Source organism: Nycticebus coucang, chromosome 14 (genome assembly GCF_027406575.1).
Source record: "Nycticebus coucang isolate mNycCou1 chromosome 14, mNycCou1.pri, whole genome shotgun sequence".
NCBI classification, from domain to species: domain Eukaryota; kingdom Metazoa; phylum Chordata; class Mammalia; order Primates; family Lorisidae; genus Nycticebus; species Nycticebus coucang.
In genome coordinates, this window is record NC_069793.1 from 67,204,089 (window position 1) to 67,228,672 (window position 24,584).

General features: G+C 38.7%; 1 protein-coding gene across 1 annotated transcript in view; it reads left to right on the forward strand.

Annotated features, from left to right (window-relative positions):
* PPME1 (protein phosphatase methylesterase 1) overlaps positions 1-24,584 on the forward strand; it is a 76,535-nt gene that overhangs the window by 15,938 nt on the left and 36,013 nt on the right. The window contains exons 2-3 of the mRNA XM_053560627.1: positions 19,350-19,443; positions 19,979-20,071. Of these exons, the coding sequence (XP_053416602.1) occupies positions 19,350-19,443; positions 19,979-20,071 (187 nt within the window). The remainder of the gene's footprint in view (positions 1-19,349; positions 19,444-19,978; positions 20,072-24,584) is intronic.

Genomic DNA, 24,584 nt, shown 5'->3' on the forward strand with positions numbered 1-24,584 from the left:
CATGTGAATAATTATCAGAAAATGATAGTTTACTGGTAGCATATAAATTCAGAGTCAAGAATGATGGTGATGCCAAACAACCACAGGTTATCTACATGAGTGGTTGAGATAGTGACACCTTTGCTTTTTGTTGATTCATTGTATGTGTATATGGACTTTGTTTCATACGCAAAATAATTAAATACGTTCTGTAAAATGTTATTCAGGCTATGTGTATAAGGTATATATATGAAACAAATGAATTTTGTTTAAACTTGAATTTAACAAGTTTAGGGTCACATCTTTAAGATGGTCTTATATAGTAGTGCCTCTGTAAGTTGACCATTCAAGGGACTGTAACGAACTGATCAATGTGTACAGAGGTGGTCAACATAAGGAACTTAACTTGAGTACATGGGGTGCATGTCCAGTCTATGAAAATGAGGTCAACCTGAGGTGGTCAGTGTAGAGAGGTTGTCAACAATAACTAGGCAGATATTCTGAAATCTGAAATTCAAAATGTTTCTGATTCCAAGAATTTTGGATAAGGGATACTCAATCTGCGTTACCTCTTCAAAATGTTACTTTCATCCCATTATAGTATTTCTTTTTCTTTTAACATTTTCTGTTTTTTCTTTATGACCATTTTTATAACTCAGCTTATTTACCAAAGACTGACCCATGTAGACATAACCATATAATGTATAGGCATATACAGAACATTTCTAAATGTACACCTACATATACTTACACAAAATTTTAATAGATTTTACTTTAGAACACTAGCTATGAGATAGTAATAAAAACTCTTGTAAACAATGAGTTTATCTCAACATTAGTAGGAAAATTTAGCAGGAAAAGGGAGAGAGCTTGAGAGACTTAACTTTTTTTGAGAGAGAGACTTAACATTTTTGAGCTCTCAATTTTTCCTGATGTTTACAAGTTCAAGTAAAACTTAAGGTTTTATGCAACAGCCACTATTTCCCACATTCAGGCATATATATTAGATTACAATGAAACTATTCTCCTTAGAGACAGGTTCGCAACTGTAAGTTGAGCATTTAGGCAAACTTTTTCCCAAGGAGACTTTCAGCTGGAACTTTTCTGTGTTGCAACAAAACTCACAAATAAACACAGTACTAAGAATTTTCAACACAAAATGGGAGGGCCTATCAGACAAATGGGAATCATAAGAGGCATCACATGGCACCTCAGACTGTATCCCAAATGTCACCCCAAATTCCCTAAAGGGCCAGAAGGTAAACCCTTCCCAAATGGTGGCCTAGTCCCGGCCCCACCCTGCCCCCCGCCAAGTTCCCTGGGAACCACAAATGAGCTCTTAATTCATACCAGGTTCTCTAGTTCTGCTCAACCTCTACCTCCAAAGGGTGGCCTCAAAGCCACAGGAAGGTCTGAACCCCCTCCCCCAGTTTACCCAACCAAAGGCATGGTGTCTGGACCCTTTCCAAATCAGTTTTCTTCTTAACTCAGTTTAGGGTGTAGGAAGAGTGTCTACTTTGTATTTTTTGTATGTTTATCATTTTAATATCCTCCCCCCTCCCACCCCACCTTCTCCCCTTTCCCCCTCCTCTTAGGTTATAACTGGGTTATAGCTTTCATGTGAAAGCCATAAATTAGTTTCATAGTAGGGCTGAGTACATTGGATACTTTTTCTTCCATTCTTGAGATAGTTTATTAAGAAGAATATGTTCCAGCTCTATCCATGTAAACATGAAAGAAGTAAAGTTTCCATCTTTCTTTAAGGCTGCATAATATTCCATGGTGTACATATACCACAATTTATTAATCCATTCGTGGATCAGTGGGCACTTGGGCTTTTTCCATGACTTAGCAATTATGAATTGGGCTGCAATAAACATTCTGGTACAAATATCTTTGTTATGATGTGATTTTTGGTCTTCTGGGTATATACCTAGTAGAGGAATTATAGGATTGAATGGCAGATCTATTTTTAGATCTCTAAGTGTTCTCCATATATCTTTCCAAAAGGAATGTATTAATTTGCATTCCCACCAGCAGTGTAGAAGTATTCCCTTTTCTCCACATCCACGCCAACATCTCTGGTCTTAAGATTTTGTGATATGGACTAATCTTACTGAAGTTAGATGATATTTCAAAGTAGTTTTGATTTGCATTTCTCTGATGATTAAAGATGATGAGCATTTTTTCATATGTCTGTAGGCCGTGCACCTGTCTTCTTCAGAGAAGTTTCTCTTCAAGTCCCTTGCCCAACCTGCGATAGGATCACTTGTTCTTTTCTTGCTTACACGTTTGAGTTCTCTGTGGATTCTGGTTATTAACCCTTTGTCAAAGATATAACCTGCAAATATCTCCTCCCATTCTGAGGGCTGTTTGCTTGCTTTACTTACTGTGTTCTTGGCTGTGCAGAAGCTTTTTAGTTTGATCAGGTCCCAGTAGTGTATTTTTGAAGCTGCTTCAATTGCTCGGGGGGGTCCTCCTCCTAAAATACTTGCCCAAACCAATTTCTTCAAGGGTTTTTCCTGCACTCTATTCTAGTATTTTTATAGTTTCATGTCTTAAGTTTAAATCTTTAATTCAGTGAGAGTCTGTTTTAGTTAATGGTGAAAGGTGTGGGTCCAGTTTCAGTCTTCTACAGGTTGCCAGCCAGTTCACCCAGCACCATTTGTTAAATAGGGAATCTTTTCCCCACTGACTGTTTTTAATTGGCTTGTCAAAGATCAAATACTGGTTAGTAGCTGGATTCATCTCTTGGTTCTCTATTCTGTTCCAGACATCTACTTCTCTGTTTCTGTGCCAGTACCACGCTGTTTTGATCACAATCAATTTATAGTATAGTCTGAGGTCTGGTAGCATGATTCCTCCTGCTTTGTTTTTATTTCTGAGTAATGTCTTGGCTATTCAAGGTTTTTTCTGATTCCATATATAACGAAGTATTATTTTTTAAAGATCTTTAAAGTATGACAGTGGAGCTTTATTAGGGGTTGCATTAAAATTGTATATTGCTTTGGGTAGTATGGACATTTTAACAATGTTGATTCTTCCCAGCCATGAGCATGGTACATTTTTCCATTTGTTAACATTTTCAGCTGTTTCTTTCCTTAGAGTTTCATAGTTCTTTTTATAGAGATCTTTCATGTCCTTTGTTAGATAAACTCCCAAATATTTCATCTTCTTTGGCACTACTGTGAAAGGAATAGAGTCCTTGACTGTTTTTTCAGCTTGACTATTGTTGGTATATAAAAAGGCTACCGATTTATGAATGTTGATTTTTGTAACCTGAGACACTGCTGTATTCCTCGATCACTTCTAAGAGTTTTGTAGTAGAATCCCTGGTGTTTTCCAGGTATACAATCATACCATCTGCAAAGAGCGAAAGTTTGATCTCTTCTGACCCTATATGGATACCCTTGATCAGCTTTTCTTCCCTAATTGCAATGGCTAAAACTTCCATTACAATGTTAAAGAGCAGTGGAGACAATGGGCAACCTTGTTTGGTTCCTGATCTGAGTGGAAATGATTTCAACTTAACTCCATTCAATACGATATTGGCTGTGGGTTTGCTGTAGATGGCCTCTATCAGTTTAAGAAATGTCCCTTTTATACCAGTTTTCTTAAGTGTTCTGATCACGAAGGGATGCTGGATGTTACCAAAAGGTTTTTCTGCATCAATTGAGAGAATCATATGGTCTTTGTTTTTTAATTGGTTTATGTGCTGAATTATACTTATAGATTTATGTATATTGAACCAGCCTTGAGACCCTGGGATAAAACCAACTTGGTCATGATGTATAATTTGTTTGATGTTTTGCTGGATTCTGTTTGTTAGGATCTTGTGGAATATTTTTGCATCTATATTCATTATTGACATTGGTCTATAATTTTCTTTTCTTGTTGGATCTTTCCCTGGTTTGGGGATCAAGGTGATGTTTGCTTCATAGAACGTGTTGGGTAGTCTTCCTTCTTTTTCTACATTTTGGAACAGATTGAGTAATATAGGTACTAGTTCCTCTTTAAAGGTTTGGTAGAATTCTGACATGAAGCCATCTGGTCCCGGGCTTTTCTTTTTAGGGAGATTTTGTGTGGTTGATGCTATTTCAGAACTTGATATAGGCCTGTTCAACATTTCCACTTGATTCTGACTAAGTCTTGAAAGGTGATGTGCTTCAAATTATTGGTCAATTTCCTTCAGATTTTCTTATTTCTGAGAATAAAGTCTCTTCTAATATTCATTGAGGATTTTTTGAATTTCTGAGGTGTCTGTTGTTATTTCGTCATTGTCTTTTCTGATTGATGGGGTTAGAGATTTTACTCTTTTTTTTCCTGGTTAGGTTAGCCAAAGGTTTATCTATTTTATTGACCTTTTCAAAAAACCAACTTTTTGATTTATTGAACTGTTGTATAATTCTTTTGTTTTCAATTTCATTTAATTCTGCTCTAATTTTGGTTATTTCTTTTCTTCTACTGGGTTTTGGGTTGGAATGTTCTTCCTTTTCCAGTTGCTTGAGATATCCCATTAAGTTGTTAACTGCCTCTCTTTCTGTTCTCTTGAGGAAGGCTTGCATTGCTATAAATTTTCCTTTGAGGACTGCCTTTGCAGTATCCCAAAGGTTCTGATAATTCGTGTCTTCATTGTCGTTTTGTTCCAAAAATTTGGCAATTTCCTTCTTAATCTCATCTATGACCCACCTATCATTCAGCATAAGGTTATTTAACTTCCCTGTTTTTGTCTGAGTATGCAGATTCCTGTTGTTAATGAGTTCGACTTTTATTCCATAGTGGTCTGAGAAGATGCAAGGAATGATTTCTATTCCTTTAAATTTACTGAGGTTAGACTTATGACCTGAAATGTGATCGATTTTGGAGTGTGTTCCGTGGGCTGATGAGAAGTATGTGTATTCAGTTTTGTTGGGATGAAATGTTCTGTAGATGTCTACTGAATCCAAATGTTGGATGGTTAGGTTTAAATCTAAAATGTCTTTGCTCAGCTTCTTATTGGAGGATCTGTCCAACATTGCTGAAGGAGTGTTGAAATCTCTGACTATTATGGAGCTGGAGGAAATCAAGTTGCTCATGTCTGTTAGAGTTTCTCTTATAAATTGAGGTGCATTCTGGTTGGGTGCATAAATATTAATAATTGAAATCTCGTCATATTGAGTAACCCTTAACAAATATAAAGTGATCGTTCTTATCCTTCCTTCCTTTTGTTAGTTTAAAGCCTATTGTGTCTGCAAATAGAATTGCAACACCTGCTTTTTTCTGATTACCATTTGCCTGAAATATGGACGACCATCCTTTCACCCTGAGTCTATATTTATCTTTTAGGTAAGTGTGACTCTTGTATGCAGCAAATATGTGGCCTGAGTTTTTGTATTCAGTCAGCTAACCTGTGCCTCTTTTAGAGGACAGTTTAAGCCGTTCACATTAATGGAGAATATTGAAAAGTCTGGTAAAATTTTGGGTATCGAGTTTTTCGAACGTCTGGTGGAGATTTTTAATCATTTCGCCACTGTGGAAGTTGGAGTTTGATCAAAAGTTTCTGAGTGAGTTTACTTTTGTGGCAGAGGATTGGACTGGTCATTATGGAGGGTAGGTCTGAGAATATCTTAAAGAGCTGGTTTGGTTATGGCAGATTTCTTCAACATATGAATGTCATTAAAGTATTTATTTTCTCCATCATAAATGAAACTCAGTTTAGCTGGATACAGGATCCGGGGTTGAAAGTTATTTTGCTTTAGGAGATTAAAAGTCGATGAGCACCCTCTTCTGGCTTGAAAAGTTTCAGCAGAGAGATCTGCAGTCTTTCTAATATTCTTCCGTTTGTAGGTAATGGATTTCTTACGTCTGGCTGCTTTCAGAATTTTCTCCTTCATATTAACTTTAGTGAAATTAATTATGATATGCCTGGGGGATGTCTTTTTTGGATTGAGTCTTGCTGGGGTTCTGAAACTGCCTGCTATCTGAATTTCAGAATCTCTTGACATGTCTGGAAAATTCTCTTTCATAATTTCATGGAGAAGGGCCTCTGTGCCTTGTGAGGCCACTTCATAACTTTCAGGGATTCCAATGAGGCGGATATTAGCCTTCTTCGAATTATCCCAGAGCTCTCTGAAACAATGAAACATTTTTGCTCTCCATTTCTCTTCTTCTTTGAGAGTTTGGGAGCGTTCAAAGGCTTTGTCTTCAGTGTCAGAAATCCTTTCTTCTGCTTGCTCCACTCTGTTACTCAGGGATTTTACTGTATTTTTCAGATCTTTGAGGGCTGCAAATTCTTTTTCAGTGCGTCAGAATCTTTGGTGGTTTTGTCTTTAAATTTGTTAAATTCTTGAGACAGCTTTTGAATTTCTCCTCGAATTTCTAATTCCAACTTTTGAATTACTCCTCGAATTTCTAATTCCAAATTTTCTTCCATTCTATTAATCTTGTTTGCAATCCAAATTCTGAATTCGATTTCTGAAATCTCAGTCAGCTGTTTATGAATGGGATCTTCAGTTACATCTGCCATATCCTTCCTTGGGGCGGTTAATCTACTCTGGTTATTCATGTTACCAGAATTTTTCTGCTTATTCCGCCCCATAATTGTTTTACACCATTTGATTTTTCCCCTGGAGCTTTGTTGAGGACCTGTACAGTGCTATGGCCTGAGAAACTGGCAACCTGTTTTGTGTGGTGGGGCTAAGTGGTTCTGGCTTGTTTTCAGCTGTTCTCTGTCTGATCCTAGTGAAACAGTTACCCTGGGTTGAAGTCTCAGCTGTGGAGAAATACCATCAATTAAGTCACCCTGCCCCCCACAGGCAACAATTGGAAAAGGAAAATCAAACCTTCCTACATCCACACACCCAGAGCACCACTTGAATAGTCCTCAGGCAATTGGCTCAGTTCAAAAGGTCCAAATCAATTGTGTCAGTCAGCACCTGTCTCAGGTGGGAGAGTTTAAATGGTCACTGGCAACTGGATCGCAGGTGTCTGGTGACAACTCAGATATGTGTTCTTCCAGTGCTCTGTGGAGTCAGGAGGACCCACCCAGCCAATAGATTAGTCTGGGAAGGTTGATGCCTCCTTTTCCACCTTGCACCTCTGTCATACCCAGTCACTGATTGCCCCGCAGGACTGTGACCCAGTTGCCTCTAGAGAACAGATACTCCAGGGTTTTGCACCTGCCTGAATCTGTTTCTACTCAACCAGGCCGCTGTGCTCTGCCTCTATCCAGCAGGGGGAGGTGAGGCCTGACAACCTTGGGTGCTTGATGGAGGCTGGGGGGGTGTTCACTCGGTTCTAGCCCCACCCCGATTGATGTTACTGACATAACAGAACAGAACAACTTTGCGGGAATTTGTTTCTGTCCCTGCTAAATTCCCCTGCAAAAGAGAAGCTGTTTTGAGTTCCCAGAGCCTGTGCTTCAGGCCCTGTCTTTGCTTCTGCAGGTTTGTATTTGGGTAGCTGTCAGTTCTAGCCTCCTGCCTTCCTTTGTCTATAGGCTGACGATCTCTTGAGGGCCAGGTACGTCTTAGGCTCAGTAAAGCGGTCCTCTGGGTCAGCCCCGCCCTGGGAGCTTCCCGGGTCTGCACGTGTGTTTCTAGTCCCCTGCACTCCACCCAGGCCAGTACCACCTCAAGCAAACCCTTTACTCACGGGGCCTGCGTTTCCGTCCCAGATCTGTTCGGCGGTGGTTGCCACCTGAGAAAATGCCCGGCCTCCTGTGGTTGCCTAGGGAGACAGGGGTGTGGCTTTGGAATATCCGGGAGTGAGCCCTATTTGCTAAAAATGGCTGCTGGTCTGTGCCTCCGGGCACTGCTGCTCCAGTGTGGTTCCCTCTCAGCCTACCATCCTCCTCACTCCCATGCCGCGGAATCAGCAGTGACCAGCTGCAGTCTAGGCCCTGTCCACACCCCTCGAGAAATCACCCAGGAATCTGGACTCCTGGGGGACGGGCCTCCAGACCTCAGAGTGAGAGTGGAGGGGAGTGCTGGGAGCTCAGAATTGCAGGTATACAATATATATAGTTTTATACAGTTTTATGCCTGGCAGGAGAATGCCGTGGCACCCTAGTGGGGGGGTAAGTCCAGTTTTTAGAGGGTTTCTCCCGTGGAGTGTAGTGGGAGGACCTTTGAACTCTGCTCGTTTGATTGTGGGGCACTCTGAGCCATTCTCATGGGGGAGGGGACTTCCGTCTGCTTGGTGATGGATTTTGTACCTTTTGTTTGTATCCTTGTGGTCGCAGCTCGCCTCAGTGGGGTTGATGTGCGTTCTTCAACCTTCTCTCTTGTTGCAACACTAATCCTCTAGGTTACTTGCTAAATTTTTGTCCTTTAACTCTACTTCTGGATTGGAGCCTCTTCTGGAGGTGCAGCACAAGCTTCCAAGAGTGTCTACTTTGGAGAGACAGAGATGGGAGTTCCATGGAGCTAAAACATGCCCCCAGCAACTGCTGGGATTGTTCCGTATTCTGTCACCTTGAAGCGTCACTCCTTCCAGTGCAAACCCACAGCTCTGACCCACGCTGCTCCCTGCATCTTTAGCAAGGTGCCATTCCACTGGGAAGCCCATCCAGGGAAAACCAGAATCTGAAAGTTTTATACTTGTTCTCAAAGCCCCGCATGAAAAAAATAAAAATAAATGTTTGAGAAGAAGGAAAGGGAAATTTGGCTGGGCGTGGTGGCTCATGCCTGTAATGTTAGCATTCTGGGAGGCCAAGGTGGGTGGATTGCCTGCGTTCACAGGTTGGAGACCAGCCTGAGCCAGAGCGAGACCCTGTCTCTAAAAATAGCCGGGCGTTGTGGCGGGTGTCTGTAGTCCTAGCTACTTGGGAGGCTGAGGCAAGACAATCACTTAAGCCCAAGAATTTGAGATTCCTGTGAACTGTGTCACCACAGCACTCTACTAAAAACAACAATGTAATAGTCTGTCTCAAAAAAAGGAAAGGGACATTTATTCTTTCACTGGCAAAGAAGGAAAAATGGCACACTGTCTCAAAATATCAATTTTTCCTCTATTTCTTTCTTTTTGGAATTTCAACTTGATATATTTACCTTTCCTTCCTCAGTTTTCTTTTCTATATATTTTTTTGAGACAGAATTGTGCTTGGTTGCCAAGGCTAGAATGCAGTGTGTCGTCATAGCACACAGTATGGTAGCTTGGAACCCCTAGGTTCAAGCTAAACTTTTGCCTCAGCCTCCTGAGTAGCTGGGGACTGCAGACACGTGCCATCATACCTAGCTAATTTTTTACTTTTGGTAGAGATGGGAGTCTCACTCTTGCTCAGGTTGTTCTCAAACTCCTAGCCTCAAACAGTCCTTCCACCTCGGCCTTCCAGAGTGCTGGGCTTACAGTTGTGAACTACTGTGTTCAGCCATGCTTCTTAACTTCTTTAATATTTTCCATTTTTTGTTTCTGTGTTATATTCTAGATGTGTCTGGATATACCTCAGCAAATTCTCTGGTAGTGTGCTATACTCCGGAGCTGTGTCCAATCTGTTAAACTTGATTATTTGTTTGATTTTTAATTCTTTTCATTCTAGAAGGTGTATTTGTTTTCAGATTCTGTTATTTAAACATTTTAGGCAGTTATTGTATAACTTCAATACGTGGAATCTTTATAAATCTTTTTTCTCACATGTTTTATGGTTTTTGATTGTGAAGTGGTCATTTGCCTTAGAACTTTATCTGTGGGACTTCTTGGTCTTAGCCCCCTCCCCCCCCGCCCCCGCCCCGAGTTCCCTGGGAACCACAAAGACAGTTCCCAGGGAACTTGGTGTGGAGTGGGGGACTAGGACCAAGAAGACCCACAGGTAAAGTTCTAAGGCAAGTGACCACTTTTGCCTTTGTTTCTCTTCGGGCCCTGAGGAGAAATTCCTAGTCTGAGTGCACTTTAAATTCTCACCTGGAACTTCTTGGGATGTATAAATGGTGTGTCTTTAGTGATAAATAAGATTGAGAGCTATCTTGAAGTTATGTTCATCAGGGGAGGTAATTTTATTCGTTTGTTTGTTGCTACTTCTTTCTGCTCAATGCTAAGTTTCAACACAGGCATATTTTTCTTTAGTCCTGGGGTTGGGGTAGGGAGCAGAATGTTAATTCTACTCCACCCTTTCACTGAAGATATAATCCTTTCAGATCTTAGCTAGATGGGAAGAAGGTTTTCTATTGGGCTTCCCAGTCAGGGTACCCATCTTGGGCATTGTGTCTTCTGTGAGTTCAAGGAAGTCCCTAGAACTTCAAGTTCAACCTCTTGGCAAATGCCATCAAGATTAAATCCAGATTTAATGATCTAACTGCCTTTCTGTGTTCCCACCTTACTTTTGGCCAGAGTATTCCATGTTCCTTTCTTGCCAGCTTATCTGTGCATTTAAGAAGAATGGCTTGGCACCTGTGGCTCAAGTGGCTAAGGTGCCAGCCATGTACACATGAGCTGGTGGGTTTGAATCCAGCCCAGGCCCACCAAACGACAATGACGGCTGCAACCAAAAAATAGCTGGGCGTTGTGGCAGGTGCCTGTAGTCCCAGCTACTTGGGAGGCAGAGGCAGAAGAATCACTTGAGCCCAGGAGTTGGAGGTTGCTGTGAGCCGTGATGCCTCGGCACTTTACCCAGGGCAACAGCTTGAGGCTCTGTCTCAAAAAAAAAAAAAAAAGAATGAACAAGGCCGGAAGTGGTGACTCATACCTGTATTCTTAGCTCTCTGGGAGGCCAAAACAGAAGGATCACTTGAACTCAGGAATTTGAGACCAGCCTGTGCAAGAGCAAGACCGCCTCTCTAGTAAAAATAGAAAAACTAGCCAGGCATTGTAGTGGGTGCCTGTAGTCCCAACTACTTGGGAGCCTGAGGCAAGAGGATTGCTTAAACCCAGTAGTTTGGGCGGCTCCTGTGGCTCAGTGAGTAGGGCACCAGCGAGGGTGGAAGGTTCGAACCCACCCTGGCCAAACTGCAACAATAACAACAAAAAAAATGCTGCATTGTGGCAGGAGCCTGTAGTCCCAGCTACTTGGGAGGCTGAGGCAAGAGAATTGCCTAAGCCCAAGAGTGGAGGTTGCTGTTAGCTGTGACCCCACACCACTCTACCGAGGGCTATAAAGTGAGACTCTGTCTCTTAAAAAAAAAAAAAAAATCAGTAGTTTGAGGTTGTTGTGAGATAGCCTGACACCCTGGCACTCTAGCCCAACAGAGTGCAACTCTGTCTAAAAAAAAATTTAATAAGTATATAATTATGATATATGATTATTATAATATGTAATTTTATAATCATTATTTTAAAACATTTGTTTTTACACATTCATATAATATGTTAATATATTCATATACTATTTTTCACACACATGTAATTTTAGCCAGTATTTCCAAAGTTGGATCTATCAAGGTATCTTATTAATATAGATAGAAATAGTCCCCAATATAAGATTTCTATACTTAGGCAAACTGTCAGTCATTGTGTGAAAGTGACAATAGCATTTTCTGACATGCACCGTTTCAAAACTAATTTACCTTTCTCAGGAAGTCTTAGATGTATTCTATCAAAATAAGAGAATGAAACAACAACAACAAAAAATACAGGATATGGGAAATAGGGATTCAGCACAGGTGACAGGCAAGAGGAATTTCCAGAAGGATGGTAAAATGGCTGCAGTTCATCATATGCAGACAGCAGGCAGTCCCATTTGGAGCAAATGAATGGGAGGGTGCCAGGAATGGAAATTTCTATGTGAAAAATAGACCTGATAGATTATTTAAAGTGGGTTGCCATTTAAAGAGAAGTTTTAACAGAATTTAAAGATGTTGTTTAATTGTAGTTTTTAAATTATGAAACATACATACAGAAAAGTGTTTAATATATACATGTATGGTTCAGAGAAGAAAAATAAATTCCCATCTATCCATCCTAACTTATGAAATAGACATCCTCAACACCTTATTTGCCTCTCCCCAGAGAACCTCTACTTTCCACACTGTCTTGAGTTAAATGATAATCAGTCCCTGGTTTTTATTTATAGTTTACCACCTATGCATGTATCTGTGAAAAAGATATCTTTAACTTTGCCTGTCTTTGAACTTTATTATTAATGGAATCATACTGTTTTTGTTCTTTAGTGTTTGTTTGTTTATATTTTTTAGATTCATATAACTCTTATACCCATTTTCACTGCCGTGCCATATTCTGTTGTCTGAATGCATCATAATTTGTATTTTCCACTGGTATGCACATTTAGCTTGCTTATTATTATTCTTTGCTTTTACGAACACATGTCTTCGAACATTCTTGTATGTGTGTCTTGATTCCTATGTGTAGGAATTTATCTGTGAAGTAAAACTACCTGATTGAAGGATACCAGTTCAGTTTTATTAGGTGATGCCTTACTGTTTTCCAGTTTTCCCCAGTTCCTTGTAAATACCTAATAATGCCTGGCTTCTTATATATTTGTCAGTATGATGGGTGTGAAATTATACTGTGATTTTAAATTTTATGTCTCTGATTATTAATGAAATTGGGATCCTTTTCACATGTTTATGGGTTTTTTGTGAAATGTCTGTTAATGTCTTTTGCCTGTCAAAAGGTTTTTAGGAAGCAATCAGTGATAGTTTCATAGGAAACTAAGCAATCAAAATTAGGGACAATTGTTCTGGAAAAAGGCAAAAGGTTGTGCAAGAAAGAAAATGTAATTGATGTGCCATGTGGCTCAACAGTAAATAACTAACAGTAAACAACTAATAGTAAACAACTTATGAAGTACTACATGCTTGCTTATAATCACTTTTGAAAGCTTACAGTTTCAAATTGAGGCAAATTAACTTGTGAAGGGATACAAAGTTTGATTATTGGAAATGAAATTTAAACTGAGATAATCTGACTTTAGATACCATGCTATTATCTATGAAACTCTACTTACTATCTTTTAAGTTTTTAATTTTGATTTCAATTCCTGTATCTTCTCTTTTATTACTTCTGCTTTTGGTGTTGTAAGAAATTGTTGCCTAACCCAAGATTAGAATTTTGCTCCTATGTTTTCTTCTCAGAGTTTTATGGTTTCAGCTCTTACATTAAGGCTTATGATCCACTTTCAGTATGTGTATGGTGTCAAGAAAAGGTCCAGATTCATACTTTTGCATTTGATATCCACTTGTCCTGACATCCTTTCACCTATTGAATTATTTTAAGTGACTAAAAATGTTAGAGTTTATTTCTGGACACTTTCTTTAAACTGTATTTGATTTTCTTGGAATGAACTCTTAATTCTTTTGATTGATCTATATGTCTATCCTTATATCTGTACCACAGTCTTGATTACTATAGTTTTGTAGTATCTTATTTCCTTTTACTGTATAGTTTATCAGATTAAGGGGACTACGTTTGTTAGCCTTAAAACTGCTTAATAATAGTAATAATAAATATTTCTTGAAACAAACTAAGTGCTTTATGCAATAAGTTCTCTACTTACTGTCAACAGATATCGTTGACGTGTCAGGCTCTGGGAATACATTGGTGAACAAATGAGAACATTCTTGCTTTAAAGGATCTCACATTGGTGAATTAGCTGGGGTGACTTGGATATAATAACAAACATAGGAATAATGATCTTAGAAAATTATTAGTTGTGATAAAAATAGAACAAACTAATTTTAACATAAGCAAGAGATGAGGGGGCTACTTTGATCCTCATAACAACTCCTATAAAATTGGTACTATAACCAGTCTGGCATAGAGAAACTTGGGCTTAGCAGAAGTTAAGTGACGTGCCCAAGGTCATACAGCTAATAAAAGCGGAACTATGAAAATAGCCTGTAGTTGATAGTAAATGGAAAACGAATTTAGGTTTAGGAACTATTAAGAATGTGTTATCTATAGCTGGGTGTTGTGGCGGGTGCCTGTAGTCCCAGCTGCTTGGGAGGCTGAGGCAAGAGAATTGCTTAAGCCCAGGAGTTGGAGGTTGCTGTGAGCTGTGTGATGCCACGGCACTCTACCCAGGGCCATAAAGTGAAACTCTGTCTCTACCAAAAAAAAAAAAAAAAGAATGTGTTATCTGGGCTCAGCACCCATAGCTCAGTGAGTAGGGCGCCAGCCACATACACTGAAGCTGAAGTGTTTGAGCCCAGCATGGGCCTGCTAACGACAACTGCAACAACAACAACAAAATAGCGGGTGTTGTGGCGGGTGCCTGTGGTGCCAGCTACATGGGAGGCTGAGGCAAGAGAATTGCTTAAGCCCAAGAGTTGGAGTTGCTGTGAGCTGTGACGCTACAGCACTCTACTGAGGGCTACAGTAAAAAATTGTTAAAAATTAACAGGAGAGGCAGCCTGTTATAAAAAAAAAAAAAAGGAAAAAGAATGATATCTCTTTATTTGAATTTTCGTCTTTTAATTTTTATTTTTCTTCTGAAAATAGGTTAAGGTTAAATTACAGGCCCAGAGTTCCTAATTTGGTATTCTTAGGTAGGTTTCTTGAAGCCAGTGGAATTATATGCAAAAATATATGTGCATGCATTTTTTTTCTGGATATAAAGTTCATAGCTTTCATCAAATTCTGAGCATGGTCTGTGATAATAGCAAAGGGTTCATAAACATATTTGATTCACATGAATTTGGTAGAAACCGTATCTACTTTGTGTCTTACAGCACCACTTTGTTCCTTCTCTACCAACTTCTTTTCTCTGGTAGCAGGAGTTGGGAGGAGATTAAACATTTATTTTGTTAGATTTGAAATAAATTTTGTTCTGACATAAAAATTTGTATACAGTTACTTACCAAAGTAGATTTTTATTTATTAATTATAGGTCTTAATAATTCATCTCTCTCATAGTTCAGAATTTTAGAATTGACTTTGATTCTGCTGTCAGTTATCCATGTCTTGAACATTCCTGAAATTTGCTGAGTTTCCTTTGAAAGTTCTTCCTATGTTTTTCTATGTTTTCATTCCTAGCCAGGTTACTGCAATGTATGTTTTTTCACTGTAAAACCCATCTTGTATCTTTTTACCAGACTGATCTTTCTAAAATACTTTAATCTTGGTTCGGCGCCTGTAGCTCAGTGGCTAGGGCGCTGGCCACATACACTGGGGCTGGCAGGTTCAAACCCAGCCCAGGCCTGCTAAACAACGACGACAATGACAAAAAAATAGATGGGTGTTGTGGCAGGCGCCTGTAGTCCCAGCTACTTGGGAGGCTTAGGCAAGAGGATCACTTAACTCAGGTGTTTGAGGTTGCTGTGAGCTATGACGCCACAGTACTCTACCCAGGGCATGGAGTGAGATTTATCTCAAAAAAGAAAAAAAACAACATTTATTATATCTCACATTTATAACATTTATTATATCTCACATCATTTATTCTTCACTATCTCTTTTTAGTTGTGTCAGCTTTTACTTTTTCAAAACTGCTGTAGTTAATACTCCACCTCTAGTCAAATGAAGCAGTGCAAGTGGAGAAGGAACAAAAGAATCTATAACTGGTTGTGATCCATTAGTTGTAAACACCGCTGCACTCGGACCAGCCCAGTTAGCTATTTTTTTAATTTTCGGTGTCTCCTCTATTGGGTACCAGGTTGGGTCCTTATTTATGCTTTTCCATCTGCCTAAAATGTTTTCCTTATCCCTTCCTGTTTCCATCAGTACAGATTCTGTCTGTCCTTCAGTACTTAGCTTAAACATTGTTTTGTTCTTTGAAAGCTTCTTTATTCCCCTGTTGTAAGTAATCTTTTTTTCCTTTTTGGAACATTCACTCTTAGGGTTCCTCTTAGGGTTTTTGTTTTTTTTTTATTGTTGGGGATTCATTGAGCCTCTTAGGGTTTTTAACTCTTAATATGTTAGGTTAGATATTTTAGTACTTGATACTAGCTTCTCGAAGGTAGAATCGTTGTTTCAAGTTTTGTAATTATCTTAGTAACTCCCATCACCCCACTTCAGTTCCAGCCTTACACATATAGGTTCTTGGTAAATGTTTGTTGAATGAATAAATCCTTCCCCTCCCCACCCCAATATTGTCAGTTTGGTGTACAGTGGCTATTCACAGTTATAATTCTAGCATGCTACAGCCTCAAACTTCTGGACTCAAGCAGTTGTTCTGTCTCAGCCTCCTGCCTACAGCTGGGACTGTAGGGTCATGCTGCCACATCTGGCAATATATTCTTATTTTTAAATTATAACCTTGCTAAACTTCTTTCATTAGTATAGAATTCTTTCACCATGACCCCCCTGGAGAAAAAAAGTCAGTAATCAATTTAGAAAATTACAGCTAAAAAAGACCTACCCAGATTATAATGACCATAATAATGTTGGTAGGCATAAAATAATAAGAATCTGGGCGGCGCCTGTGGTTCAGTGGGTAGGGCTCCAGTCCCTTATACTGAGGGTGGCCCCAGCGAACCGCAACAAAAAATAGCGCTGTGGCAGGCGTTGTGGCGGGCACCTGTAGTCCCAGCTACTCAGGAGGCTGAGGCAATAGTAATTATTAGATACTATGATGATATTCTAGGTCCAGATATAAAAAATTTAACCAGTGATGTTTAGGATCCATTGTAATATGTTTGACATACCGTTATGTTGCGGTTGTTACATGCAAAATATTGGTAGATTGGTAGATTTGTGAGTGACTGATGAGTGAGTAGATTTAGAAGTTCTATTTTTAGTTTTCCCCATAGGATTTCAAATACAACCAGAAAATCAGAAAAGAAATGGGTGATTTTTTCCACAAAGTCACTTTTTCTATCAGAAAATAGAATTATCCCTTTACTGAGAATTACCGATGCTAGATTTATAAATTATTGAAAAGACATAATTATTTTATTTAGTCACTATAATCCAAGGCAGAAAGAGTTTGAATAATTTGACCAAACCTATAGTGTAAGTTTGGAACTGGTAGGAACCATAAAGAATTTGAACTCTCCTCTCATTCCAAAACATGCAGCCAGACGTGGTGGCTCATACCTATAATCCTAGCACTCTGGGAGGCTGAAGTGAGTGGATTGCTTGAGCTCACGGGTTCAAGACCAGGCTGAGCAAAAGCAAGACCTGTCTCTATTAAAAATAGGAAAACTGAGGCAAGAGGATATCTTGAGCCCAAGAGTTGGAGGTTGCTGTGAGCTGTGATGCCATAGCACTCTACCCAGGTTGACAGCTTGAGACTCTGTCTCAAAAAACAAAACAAAACATATACTCTACATTTGTATTCCTAGCACTTTTCAAACTTAAGAAACTAAAAATTCTCAGTGCCCAGGCCATACCCCAGACCACTTAAATCAGTTTCTAGGGGTGTGACCCAAACATCAGTATTTTTTGAAGTTCTTTAGGTGATTTCATTGCTACAGAGATTGAGAACTACTGACCTGGTTCAATTCCTAAAACAGAGTGGACAGTGAGTAAATGCTTCGTTGAGAGAATACACCTGATAACCCACTTGGCTCCATTGTATTATAATTCTTCCTGGTATTCAAGTAGTCAACCAAGAGTGCTTTTGTTATCAACTTAAGTTTTTAAAAAGGGTTTTTTGTATTATACTTCATTGATATTTTCCACTCAGCCCCATGGCATTTATGAGAAGATGTCTGGCAGGAGGTCATGTTTTGCTACTGACAAAATTCTGAATTTCTTTCACTATTGGGAGGAAAAATAGGTTGGAAATAGAGGAAGGCTTAGGATTTCTTTCCTGTGCTCCATCCAAGGTTGAAGACATAGGTTGTAAATAGACATTTATTGGTTATTTTTGTTTTATATAAATTTGTATTTTTTAATATGTAGTCAAAAATCCAAAGATTGAAAAGGATATATACACTGAAAAGTTTTCTTATCATTTCCCAGTCATACATCCCCACCCAAGATACTATCAGTGGTATGTCAGTATCCTTCCAGAGGATGTAAACATATATAAGTAATTATATATGTTTAAAACATATATAAATGTAAACATATATAAGCAATTACATATATTGCCCAGTTTTATCCAAGTCGTAGCACATGCATCACATTTATTTTTTCTTTTAACAACGTGTCTTGGAATTATTGTGTATCTGTATATAAGGAATTTTGTCAATACATAATTTCTTCATTTTTACAACTAAATAGTACTAAATAGTATTTCTCTATGTACAATTTATTTTAATCAGCCCCATCTTGATGGATATTTAGTTTCCAACTTTTCTCTGTTACAAACAATGCTACATTGAATAGATCAGACATTTCACTTCTGTGTGAGAGCGTCTTCAGAATGGTAAATGTGTGTATATAGATTTTTTTTTTTTGAGACAAGAGTCTTGCTGTGTTGCCCAGTCTGGTCTAGTACTCTTGGCCCAACCAATCCTCCTGCCTCAGCCTTTTGAATATTGATGCATGCTACTAATCTTTTATTTTAATTTTTTGGAGATGGGGGTCTTGCTTTGTTGCTCAAGCTGGTCTCAAATTCCTGGTCTCATGTGATCTTACTTCAGCTTCTTGAGTAGCTGGGATTATGGACGTAAGCTGTGCGCAGCAGAAATGGTATTAAGTGGGTTGGGAGGATAGGAATGAGCCCACAACCAAGAGCAAGGAAAGAGAACTATCAGGTTTTGTGGTGTCTATATATGTGGAATTTATTTGTGATTAAAATATACTAATTATGGGCGGTGCCTGTGGCTCAGTGAGCAGGGCTCCGGCCCCATATACAGAGGGTGGTGGGTTCGAACCTGGCCCTGGCCAAACTGCAACAAAAAAATAGCCGGGTGTTGTGGTGGGCACCTGTAGTCCCAGCTACTCGGGAGGCTGAGGCAAGAGAATCGCCTAAACCCAAGAGCTGGAGGTTGCTGTGAGCTGTGACTCCACGGCCCTCTACCCAGGGCAACAAAGTGAGACTCTGTCTCTAAAATAAAAAATAAATAAATAAAATACACTAATTAGGCTCAGCTCCTGTAGCTCAGCGGCTTGGGCTCCAGCGACATACACCAGAGCTGGCAGATTCAAATCCAGCTCAGGCCTGTCAAACAACGACGACAACCACAACTAAAAAGTAGCCGGGAGTTGTGCCTATAGTCCCAGCTACTTGGGAGGCTGAGGCAAGAGAATCACTTAAGCCCAAGAGCTGGAGGTTGCTGTGAGCGGTGATGCCACAGCACTCTACTGAGGGCGACACAATGAGACTCTGTCTCCAAAAAACCCCCAAAACAAACACACACATATATATATACACACACACATATACATATATATGCACTAATTAATTTTTTAAAATCCTAAAAATTTCTACTCTTAAATCTAAATTTGAACTTACTAAACACATTTTTAATTCATTTTGTGATGAGCTCCTTACATCAAGAGAAAATATCTTTGCTGTTTTCATTTAGCATTTGTTGATCAAGATTTTATCTTTTCATATGTAACTATTTTTTACTTAAAATGTTTCTTTCTCTTTTTTTCTCCCATAGACCTGGAAGAAAGCGGGACTTTTCCCCTGTTCCTTGGAGTCAGTACTTTGAGTCCATGGAAGATGTAGAAGTAGAGAATGAAACTGGCAAGGATATATCCTTTGCAAATGGCTTACTCTTTAGTGCATTTATGACGCCTTAAGTTAGGGAAGACTTACATAGTTTCTAAAATGTTCTTTCTTTCTGCTGCTTATTTCATGTCATTTTATTCTCCACCCGTTCTTTATGGATTATTACCTATAAGTCCGTGCCAGTATCTTTCTTGGCTATCATTATCTAGTGCATGGAGAAGGGATTAAGAATTAAATTCACGAAACTTGATTATAAAAGTATATCTCTTTAGGCCCCTGGGAAGATTTCATAAATCAGGTGAGTTGAACCGATTTCCTTCCAGAAACCAGAGAATATGTCCTCATTAAGGCAAAGGAAATTGAAAAAAACTGGCTACATGCTTCAAAAACCCAGAGTTGAGGTCTCTGAAATGTTTTGAGTTTCTCTTACATTTAGGAGTCCTCAGTTTTGTATGTAGGTTAGTGCTGCTTGAGTTTTTTGCTCCATATTTTTATGGTTAAATAATCAAAAACTTCATTGACCAAAAACTTGGATGTATTATCTTTAACTATTCATACACTTTTCGAGTTTATAAGAGTGGTTCAGAGGGTCCAGTACTGCTCCTTTTGCATGGAGGAGGCCATTCTGCCCTTTCCTGGGCTGTGTTCACGGTAAGTTATTGATAGTAGAAGCTGATGTTAGCACTGTTGAAGTCAATTAAAGTGTAGTGACAAATCTCTGAAACTAAAATATTTTATTTGGGAAGCATTCAATTTGGGACATACATTCAAATCTAGTGGTATATTATATAATGAATGTATATTGAAGAACAAAGAGAAGGAGTTTTTATAAAAAGGAGAAATGGTATTGCTCTTCAGGAAAGTTCGTTGGTACTAGTAAGTTTGGGGGAGCTGGCAAGTTCTAATTCATCGGTGACTGTGGTGGATAAAACTAGTTTCAGAATCATAGTGAGTTGTTTCAGTAGCTAATAGGTAAGGTTGGTTGTAGGTTATAGCAGCAGTTTCAGCAGCCAGACTTGCAGAGAATTATATTCTTAGAGTAGTGTTATGTGCCATGACTGTTTTTCCCCAGACTCTCGACTCTGTTTTAGTTGGTTGTGACAAGAATGACCTAATTTGTATAATCAGCTTTCACAGTGCAATCTTTGTTTCCTTCTAGATGAATTTGACTAGTTTAACTCTTCCTTCTGTGCTCATTTATATTGCTTGATGTAAGAAGGTTAGGATACAGTAGAATCTGAATATTTTTCAGAGTAGGCTCAAAATCCCCTGTTCCTTAAACCAGAGGTTCTTAATGTAATGCATGAATTCTTAAGTTTATAAAATTTTGTATGTGTGCACATTGCAATGAGGGGGAAGAGATTTATGCCTTGTTAACAGTGAGGATCTGTATATCTGTCATTTAAGTAAGAAATAAGCAGAAATAAGGTTGTCATCTCTTTTGCATATCGATATACATACATCCTCTATTTATCACTAGGGAGCCTGAATGACAGAAAATGGGAGAGCAGGTGGGAATACAGCAGCACTGGGCACTTGGGGCCAGATGGCTGTGGAGTTGTGGAAGGCTCTGAACATACCACTTGGTGCCTGGCAATGGGGATTACTTGAATTAAATATAAAAACACCTCTTGACTCAGTGCCTGTAGCTTAGTGGTAATCCAGTTGGGCCTGCTAAACAACGACGACAACAACAACAAAAGGTAGTGAGGCCTTGAGGCGGGTACCTGTAGTCCCAGCTCCTTGGGCGGCTAAGCAAGAGAATCTTTTAAGCCCAAGAGTTTGAGATTGCTATGAGCTGTGATGCACGATATTGCTATGAGCTGTGATGCACAATATTCTACTAAGGGCAAAATAGTGAGACTCTGTCTCAAAAAAAAAAGCACCTCTTGTCTCTTTTGTTAAACCACAAATTCCTTGAAAATGGGGAATTCCTTTTGTGTCCCAAATGGGTGAAATAGTTCTTGATAGATAAGCACTAACTCAGTAGTTATTAAATGGTTTGGCCCATGTCTTTACTACTTTCTTCTTTTACTCTATGATAAGCTATATGATATGCCAGGCTTTCTCTTATCTCTAGACCAGGGCTGTCCAATAGAAATATAATGCAAGCCACACATGTCATTTTAAGTTTCCTAGTAGACACATTAAATAAGTAAAAAGAAATAGGTGAAATTAATTTTAATACATATTTTATTTATTCATTCTATCCAAAATATGTCAACAGGTAATCAATCTAAAATTATCATTGAGATATTTTACATTCTTTTTTAGACTGTTTTTGAAATCCAGTGTGTATTTTATACTTAGAGTATATGTCAGTTTGGACTAGCCACATTTCAAATCATATCTTTAGTCATTTACACACTTAAAATAGATTGATAGCTTTTTTTGTATTCAAAGACTGTGGCTTTTTTATACCTAGTACATATTATATGCTCAAGGAATATTTTTTGTTTTTTTTTAAGGAGTGTTTTTTGAATGAACAAGTAATGGTGACATGTACCTGTTCCTAAATATAGCAGCTATAGTAGTAAATGTACTCTGGTTGCCCTGGACTAACGTCAGAGACATTAGAAATGGCTCACATGCTATAGGTAACTTGACTCTGCTGTAGGCTAATATACTGTCATTGGGCAGCTCTAACACATTGGAGGCATGGAAGGAAAGAGATGTGTGACTTGGGAGAGAAAAGAGGCACCGTCTTAATTGGCACGTCACATTCATGTAACTGCATTGTAACTTCTTAGGGTTAGTGAATCCAGACTCTGCCTCATCAAAAATTTGGTAGAAAGTAGTAGGTACGTAGAAAAGGCTTTATTCTGAGCGGCGCCCATAGCTCAGTCAGCAGGGCGCTGGCCACATACACTAAGGTTTGTGGATTCGAACCCGATCCTGGCCAGCTAAAACAACAATGACAACTGCAACAACAACAAAAATTTGCCGGGCATTGTGCCAGGCGCCTATAGTCTCAGTTAATTGGGAGGCTGAGGCAAGAGAATTGCTTAAGCCCAAGATTTTGAGGTTGCTGTGAGTTGTGATGCCATGGCACTCTACCGAGGGTGACAACTTAAGACTGTGTCTCCAAAAAAAAAGAAAAGAAAAAGAAAAAGCTTTATTCCAAGGATAGTGCTTAGCAAGTCACAAGATTTTATAAAATTTTGAGTGAGAATTACATGTGTAGGCTAGACATAGCCTCACTGTATTCTTTGAATTTTATAGAAGTTCCCTGGCATTTTAGTGTAAAACCAGAGCTAATGTTACCTATTTGAGCATTCATGGTCCTTAGAGAAGAAGGTTCTGGGAAGGGCTAGAGGAGACTTTTCATGAAAAAACTATTAATTTTGATACTAAGAGAGAAACAGTGAAGTAGGAGTCAGATGTGATTTCTAGTCCTGATTCTGCCAGTGCTAGTTACAAGTCCTTGAGTAAGCCTTTGAGCATGCTATTTAAGCCTTTACACTTCAAATATAGTCCCCTTACATTTCAAGGTTTCTTTATGTAAAATAATGGGCATGAACTGTTTGTCAATTACAAAACCTATACAAATACAGAGGGTTACAAAAAATGTGTACATGTTTTCAGAAAGGAAAAACTATTAAAATTGTAATACTCAATATATACCAATAAATACAAGTCATATATAACTTCTGGAATTATAGGAGGTGCTCTAAGTGGTTACCATCAGTGTCCAGACACTTCTGATTATGGCAAATGCAAAATAATACGTGGATAACATCTCTTTAAATGTGTATACCTTTTTTTGGTATTCCTGGTATTATAAGCTACAAAGTGTCCCAAGAGTCACCATACACAGGAAACAGGTATCTTGGAAGGTACTTAGCATGAATGGGAGAGGGGACTCCATGTGTGTAAGAAAGAGATGACTAAGACACAGAATATTTTATAAAATGTTGTAATAAATATTTGATAAATAAAGGTACACTTAACTATAATTTCCCATTTTCCTTATGAATGGTGACTTTGGGGACATGTATTTGTTTTTTTGGGTTTTTTTTATTATTAAATAATAGCTGTGTACATTAATGCAATCATGGGGCACCATACACTGGTTTTGTAGACCGTTTGACACATTTTCATCACACTGGTTAACATAGCCTTCCTGGCATTTTCTTAGTTATTGTTTACATTCTACATTTACTAAGTTTCACATATACCCTTGTAAGATACACCGCAGGTATAATCCCATCAATCATCCTCCCTCTACCCCCTATTCTCAGATTATAACTGGGTTATAGCTTTCAAGTGAAAGCCATAAATTAGTTTCATAGTAACGCTCAATACATTGGATACATTTTTTCCCATTCTTGAGATACTTTACTAAGAAGAATATGTTCCAGCTCCATCCATGTAAACATGAAAGAGGTAAAGTCTCCATCTTTCTTTAAGGCTGCATAATATTCTATGGTGTACATATACCACAATTTATTAATCCATTCGTGGATCAGTGGGTACTTGGGCTTTTTCCATGACTTAGCAATTATGAATTGGGCTGCAATAAACATTCTGGTACAAATATCTTTGTACCAGAATGTTTTTGGTACAGCCACATTTTTGATTTTCTGGGTATACCTAGTAGAGGAATGTGATTTTTGATTTTTGATTTTCTGGGTATACCTAGTAGAGGAATTATAGGATTGAATGGCAGATCTATTTTTAGATCTCTAAGTGTTCTCCAAACATCTTTCCAAAAGGAATGTATTAATTTGCATTCCCACCAGCAGTGTAGAAGTGTTCCCTTTTCTCCACATCCATGCCACTGTCTCTGGTCTTGGGATTTTGTGATATGGGCTAATCTTACTAGAGTTAGATGATATCTCAAAGTAGTTTTGATTTGCATTTCTCTGATGATTAAGGATGATGAGCTTTTATTCATGTGTTTTTAGATCGTGCGTCTGTCTTCTTTAGAGAAGTTTCTCTTCAAGTCCCTTGCCCATCCTGCGGTGGGATCACTTGTTCTTTTCTTGCTTATACGTTTGAGTTCTCTGTGGATTCTGGTTATTAACCCTTTGTCGGAGATATAACTTGCAAGTATCTTCTCCCATTCTGAGGGCTGTTTGCTTGCTTTACTTACTGTGTTCTTGGCTGTGCAGAAGCTTTTTAGTTTCATCAGGTCCCAGTAGTGTATTTTTGAAGCTGCTTC